This window comes from Grammomys surdaster, unplaced genomic scaffold, assembly GCF_004785775.1.
Source record: "Grammomys surdaster isolate TR1022 unplaced genomic scaffold, NIH_TR_1.0 1161, whole genome shotgun sequence".
NCBI classification, from domain to species: Eukaryota; Metazoa; Chordata; class Mammalia; order Rodentia; family Muridae; genus Grammomys; species Grammomys surdaster.
This window is the reverse complement of record NW_021605580.1, coordinates 12,315-18,654: the sequence shown is the minus strand read 5'-3', so window position 1 is coordinate 18,654 and position 6,340 is coordinate 12,315. Positions and strand designations below refer to the sequence as shown.

Here is a 6,340-nt window from a genome sequence, read left to right as displayed (position 1 = left end):
GATCCATCCCCACACACCTCCACAACCGACCACCTTGCCCTTGAATTCCCCAACACTGGAGAATCCAACATTCATGGGTCCGAGGACTCCTCTCCCACCTATATCTGACAAGGCCATTGTCCCCTACATAAGCAGCTGGAGCCATGGGTCCAAAGCAAACAAGCTACAGGCCCTGACCTCATCACTCAATGTTCTGTGCTACTACAAAGGATAGAATAGAATCCATCTCACATAATGGCATGTAGGTGTGTAATGTGTATTCACCCTATCTATCTTAATAAACTGCCGTTTGGAGTTGAGTAAGAGGGGTTGCTTGCCAATCATCCAGTTTCTTGAAAGAGGCTAACTCCACAGAAAGTCTTGTAAATGATGACAGAAATGAAGGACTGGAAATACACAGGAGAGTGCCTGGACAAGGTGGAGGATGGTTATCTGGGCTTGACTGTGTTTATGTTTAGACATGAGTCCACAAACTGCCCCTGATGCTTCATGCATCCTACCTGCTGCTGCTGCTGTTTGGTATACTTGTCGTATATCTTCAAGTTGGCCTCCACACATAGCCTCTTTGTTTTCTTAGTACACTCTTCCAGTGCAATCTGCTCCCTTAGCAGCTGCCTGTTCTCGTTCCACAGAATTTTTACTTGATTCTTTATATGAAGAGACTCTGTCAGGAGCTGACAGTTCCTGTTGCTGAACCACAAAGAAGAAATGGTGATTTGCAGGCAGCATCCATCTTCCTCCCAATTCTCCAAGTACCAGCCCTTCTCACCATGGGCCCTGGTCCCCAGACAGACGCAGACTACAGACCAGAGCAGCCATAGAACATCACATATAAGAAGGTCAAATCGAGAAGAGAGTAACATTCCAGAAGACTCAAAGTACTTCTGAAAACCGTGACACCAACAGGGCCTCATATATCAAGCAGAAGAGTACATAGGTCTCATGATTGTCTGTATGTCCAGATATTAGAAAACCACCTGTAGGTAGAGGGCAAACCTTATCCAGGAGAGGAGAACAGACTCAACAGATATACAATCGTTCTATGTGTCTCTTGAAACCAGATATAAATCTCCAGTCCCAGAGACTCCGGGTTTACTGGTATCTCCATTACGGTGCACACCTTTTCTATATAGAGGATGCTGAGTTGGGAAGGACAATGATTGGAGGGGCTCACAGAGTCATCACACCTGATCAAAATGAGTCCAAGAGGTAAAAATCCTAGAGCCTTTCTTTGAGGGAGGCAAGCTTCCTGTTGAAAGGCAAACAGTATAGAACCAGAGCCCTCACTTTGTTTAAAAGACAATGATGGGCAGACACATTTTGGGTCTAGTGCTGGGGTAATGACACTGTTAGACACTCACCAGTAAAGTTGATTTTCTTTAGTCAGCTCCTTGCACTTGTACAAGGCCTCACTGATCTCCTGAGGAATTTTCTTGAGATCGGTCATTACCTGGTCGTGTTGCATCTCAAGTATCATGTTCTCAAAGTTGGTCCTGTGGGAGGGCATGGCCCAAGGAGCAAATAATCCTCTGAACTAAGGATTCAAGTATTACATAAATTCAAGTTGACTCATGGACTACCCCAGCCCATATATACCACATCCTGGCTCCTTTGTCCTTTTGCTGCTTATTAAACTTGTTATTCTTAGTCTGGGGCCATTAGAGCTAGGGAACGAAAAGAAGGGAGCTGACCTGCATTAGCTCCCTGAGTGTGCTTGAAGGAATAGATTAGGTTTTAAGAACTTTCCAGGAGCCTGTACCACAGTCCTGGGTTCAACTTAAACCTGTGATGGCTCCTTTTCTCTTTCTAGACAAGGTTTTCTCAATCTTTGGTTCTATTGCTACCTAAATTCCCAAAGGACATAATCAGTATTTACAGGGAAAAGGGTTTATTACATATATCAGCAGGTTCCAATGCCCATCAGAGGTGACCACAGAGGTCACGTGCTATGCTGCTACAAGTTACTCTCCTTGGCTTCATCACTATCATTACCTGAAGAGTCAGACAGGTAAATGATCAGGCCCCATCACACTGCTCAGACTCTCTGGATCTTAAGGGGAACACACACACAACACAGACAGACAGACAGACAGACAGACAGACAGACTGACACACACACACACACACACACACACACACAATTTGAATTCCAAATAAATACATTGATGTGACATTATCTCAGAGTATAATCAAATAAATTTGAGAAAGACATGATGACTTGTAGTAAATCCAGTCACACTGAGAGGCAGCTTGTAGAACCAGGTCCTTCCTGCTGTTGACAGGACTAAATGGACCCAAAGCAGGAAATTACAAAAATATATGGCCAAAACCACACAGCAGCTAGCATCTCTCACAAAGCAACACCAGTCTAGGCTTCTTAAAATGCATGATGAGAGCTAGCACACTACTGCCATTAGTTCCAGACTGTGATTCAAGCTATGGGCTCTGATTTACTTTTGGAGAATCATAATATCCTGTGACCCCATCTCACTCCTATCGCAACTTCAAGTTCTGTGGCTAAAATCCTATCAGAAAAATGAATTTGGACATTAGGACAGCCTGGAGTTGTAGCCTCCTATGATATGAGGAAATCGGGGATCAACAGATAGGACCCTAGATAGTCAGCTGAGACCTGGGCATAATGACTACCTGTCATTCAAATCCCTGTTAGTATAATGTGCCAAGATTCCCAGGAGTTCATCTCTCTCCTTGTTCATCATCTCAAGATCCCTTTTGAGTTTCTCCAACCTCTTCATTCTCTGCTCCTGCTCACTCATGGTGTAGGCTTGGGATGATTCTTTCCCAACAGACCCTTTAGGTAGATAAACACAAGTAAACTTGTAGAGAAATACAACACGGAAAGGAGAAACCATGCTTAGTCCCAAACAGAAGCCTGAGGAAGAAGGCATTCTAGAGACACAGAGAATCCCTGAAAGAGCAAGAAAGCTGTCTTCAGGCTGGTCTCCTCACCTATGTCCCTGCTCCACACCACCATCACTAGACATATGGCTCAGTCCCTACTGCAGACCCACTAAACCTGAAGTGCATAAGCTTTCCAGTAAAGAAGAAATTCATGACACTGTAAGCTTATATCTGACAATGTAGTCTGTACTGCTTAGCACAAAAAAGATTGACCATAACCACCAGCACCAAATATCTCTCACAAACCCACAGCTATCCATGCTTCTTAACTGCATGGAGAGAGATCACACACTACTATATGTACCTCAGACTGTGAGTCTGCCCACATCATGTGTGTTCAAGACCAAAATGTCTGAGATCTTTATACATGACAGGGGAATATCTCTCTCTGTTCTTGGCATCACATAATTATGTAACCTACAGGAGTCTATTGAGGATGAAATCCTTCAGCACTCTATCCTGAGAGCAAGACTGTTATTCTCACAGAACTTGCTCCTGGCATCCTTTGCCACTCAGCAGGAAATTCAGATCTATCAGCAAAGCAACTGCAGGCTTGTCAATTCCTGGATCTCTGCCAAAGTAATCATCAGAAATTCTTGACTCTGGTTCTGCCATTGAGCAATGTGGAGGCTCCAGATTTTAAGCACTTTTCCTGTAAGGACCTGCTCAAGCCCCCCTCCTCCAGGAAGATCCCCCAACCATTGCCCAGGACTCACTGTGCCTTCCCCAGGGCCATGTCCTTCTTCCTGGTTTATGAAATGTCTTCTGCCTAGGTCTGGTCTCTGGTTGTATTCTATTGTCCCTCCGAAATATCCTGCGCAGCATGGACAACATGACTGCTTGTGAACCCAGCAGCTCTGAAGGAATACTCCACAGGCAGTTGGTGTCACCACAACACTGGTGACATCACAGAAGATTCTAGGGTTCTCCTGGAAACAAGAGAATGTCCAGGGAAGTGACTACTGATGATGTCATCGGGAACTGCCATAGCCTACCTGCTGACCAGATTGCTTCATTTCACCTGTTTCTGAGGTGCTCTTTCTTGAAGTCTCTCTTTTGACTCAGGGGATACCCCTTGGCAACTTCTCCTTTCAAAGCTAGAGATTTATCTCTGCCTCATTACAAATCAAGCATTTTGGATGGGGAGAGTTGGTGAGAGCCTTGGCATGGGTAGCTCATCTTTGTTAGGACCTAATGCTCTAGGATCCTTGCTTGAGGGAGATTCTTCTCCAGGATTACTCTCCCCCTGTGCCCCTGTGCTCCATTCATGTGACACAGTCCAATTCCCCAGGTGATCCTCTTTCTCAGAGGCAAAAATCATTCTCCTGCACCTTTAACTTTATGCAAGTTGGATTATATTTTCTTATTGTGCACATGCCTTAAGTGGAGACATTGTTTGAATATATTCAGACATGTGTTTTCACAATCCCATTTTTTGCAATGTAAACTCCCTTGTTCTTGGCAGTATAGGAAGGAGTTCATGTTCAGGGGGAATATCAAATTGTATAGTTTATGTGTCTTCTTCAAAAGATAAAATCTCAGATTCTCCCTTTCTCCAGTACAATGAGATAAAGTAGGCATCTATGAGCAAAGATCAACAGGGACATTGCATTGCTGCTCTGTAGTTCCATTAGCTATCACTTCTCCAGTATCTACTTCTGAGTTCACATTCCCAGGCCTGAGGGTGTTGGCGTTTGGACTATGATCCCGTACTTATAATATACCCAAGACTCAATAGGATGAAAAGGGGATGGAAATGCCTCAGATCCAGTGAACCCTCAATTTCAATGGGTCCATAATCTCAGGAGAGACTGTGTTTGTCACTGTCATCTGTGGCTTCTGCCTTCTTGAGCTGGGTATGCTGAATTTATGGCACAATGTGTGATCTCACCTCTCAAATGTCAGAGTGGAAAAATCATGCCAGTTCTTTCCAAACTAAGTGTGTTGTCCAGGGCCACCTCCTTCAGCCAGGTATTATCACTATGACAACAATCAAAGGTAGGAATTATGCAGAGACGTGGCAGTGAATTTATTAATTAAAATGCAAAGGATTTGGAATAATAGTCAATCTTAGTACAGAAAAATATGAATTTCATTATGTAGTTGTGCTTTTAATGAGAAAAGCATAAATAACAGGGTGATTTCAATAAACAAAATTATGAATTTCATTGTATAGTCTTGCTCTTTGATTTTATATTTTTAAAACAGATGAATTAATGATCAGGATGTTTAGAAAAAGCTATTTAAATAACTAGTGAACCTCTCCAGACACAATCTGTTCCCCAACAAGTTAATACTTCTCTGTCCACCGTGTTTTGTGCTAGTCAGCAATTCAAAAGAAAAATGTGTTGAATAATTTGTTGTTTCCACAAGGGATAAACAGAAATAAAAAATTTTAAAGACTCAAATGAATACCACAGAGTGTTTCTTACCTTTTTCCTTTCTGAACTGCTTGCTTATTTAAGTCTTTCTTTTCATAGCTCCAAGTGTGCTGGAGGAGAAACTTCCATTGCTGTTGTATGTTTGGATTCTTCTAATTTCACACAGTATTAATCCCCTCAGTACTCCACTGTCGCCAGTGACTAAGAATGACCTCTCTTGCCATCTGACCTAAATCATTCTTCTACCCAATGTCTTTCTATTCATGCCACCCAGAAAGAAAATGGCTCTTTAATTCCCGAATGTTAACCCAGCCTGAATGTACCAGTGAGAACAGTTTTCTGGCTAAATATTATGATACAAGTAAGAGAGCTAAATTGAAAAATAATTTTGTTTTATGTGGTATATGCTTGTGACTTGTATAGTTGCTCTTTAAATATTTAAAAAGGTAAGTGTTTGGACCAAAATACCTGCCACTTTTTAAATGATGTAGCAAGAGACATTGCTATTGACCAAAAGTGAGATTCTTTGCGCAAAGATAGCTTATTTGGTTTAAACAGTGAGTCACCGTTGACATGGTGGACTCTCTGGTAATCTACCATAGTTCCCATGAAAATGCTTACAAAACTACTATTATACAGGCCATCATGACTTTTGCTTCTAAACTGTGAAGCACAGGTGTTCGAAAGGACTCAAAGGGCTCAGGAGATGGTCTGGTCCAGTTCATTCACAGAAATGGAAGACCCAGGGTTTTCAAGGACCCATGGAGGTTATACAGCTGAGCTCCTAGAACTGGTCAAGTCACCTCCATTGTACCAAACAGCTTCTGCTACAGGCATCTGAGCTCAGAGATCAGCAGATTAGAATGGAGTTCCCTTCCCAACACTAGGAGTTTCAGAATAGACTTGAAGTATACAGATTTTAATTATTAGCTATTATAGGCATTATTTTACTGAGTAACTGTCATCTTCTAGGTTCCCCTGAGGCTTCATTTTCCAAAGTTCTTCTGGGTTTATAATATCTTTACTGATCTCCATGA

General features: G+C 42.4%; 1 protein-coding gene across 1 annotated transcript; it reads right to left on the bottom strand.

Annotated features, from left to right (window-relative positions):
* Nucleotides 1-500: 500 nt before the first annotated feature.
* LOC114634987 lies at nt 501-6,340 on the bottom strand (the record flags this gene model as incomplete). The annotated part of the gene is made up of 6 exons (XM_028783609.1): nt 6,255-6,340; nt 4,814-4,902; nt 3,639-3,851; nt 2,650-2,812; nt 1,362-1,493; nt 501-690 (listed from the first exon to the last, which is right to left on the bottom strand). Coding segments are annotated over exons 3-6 (603 nt in total), but the record flags the coding sequence as incomplete, so codon positions are not given.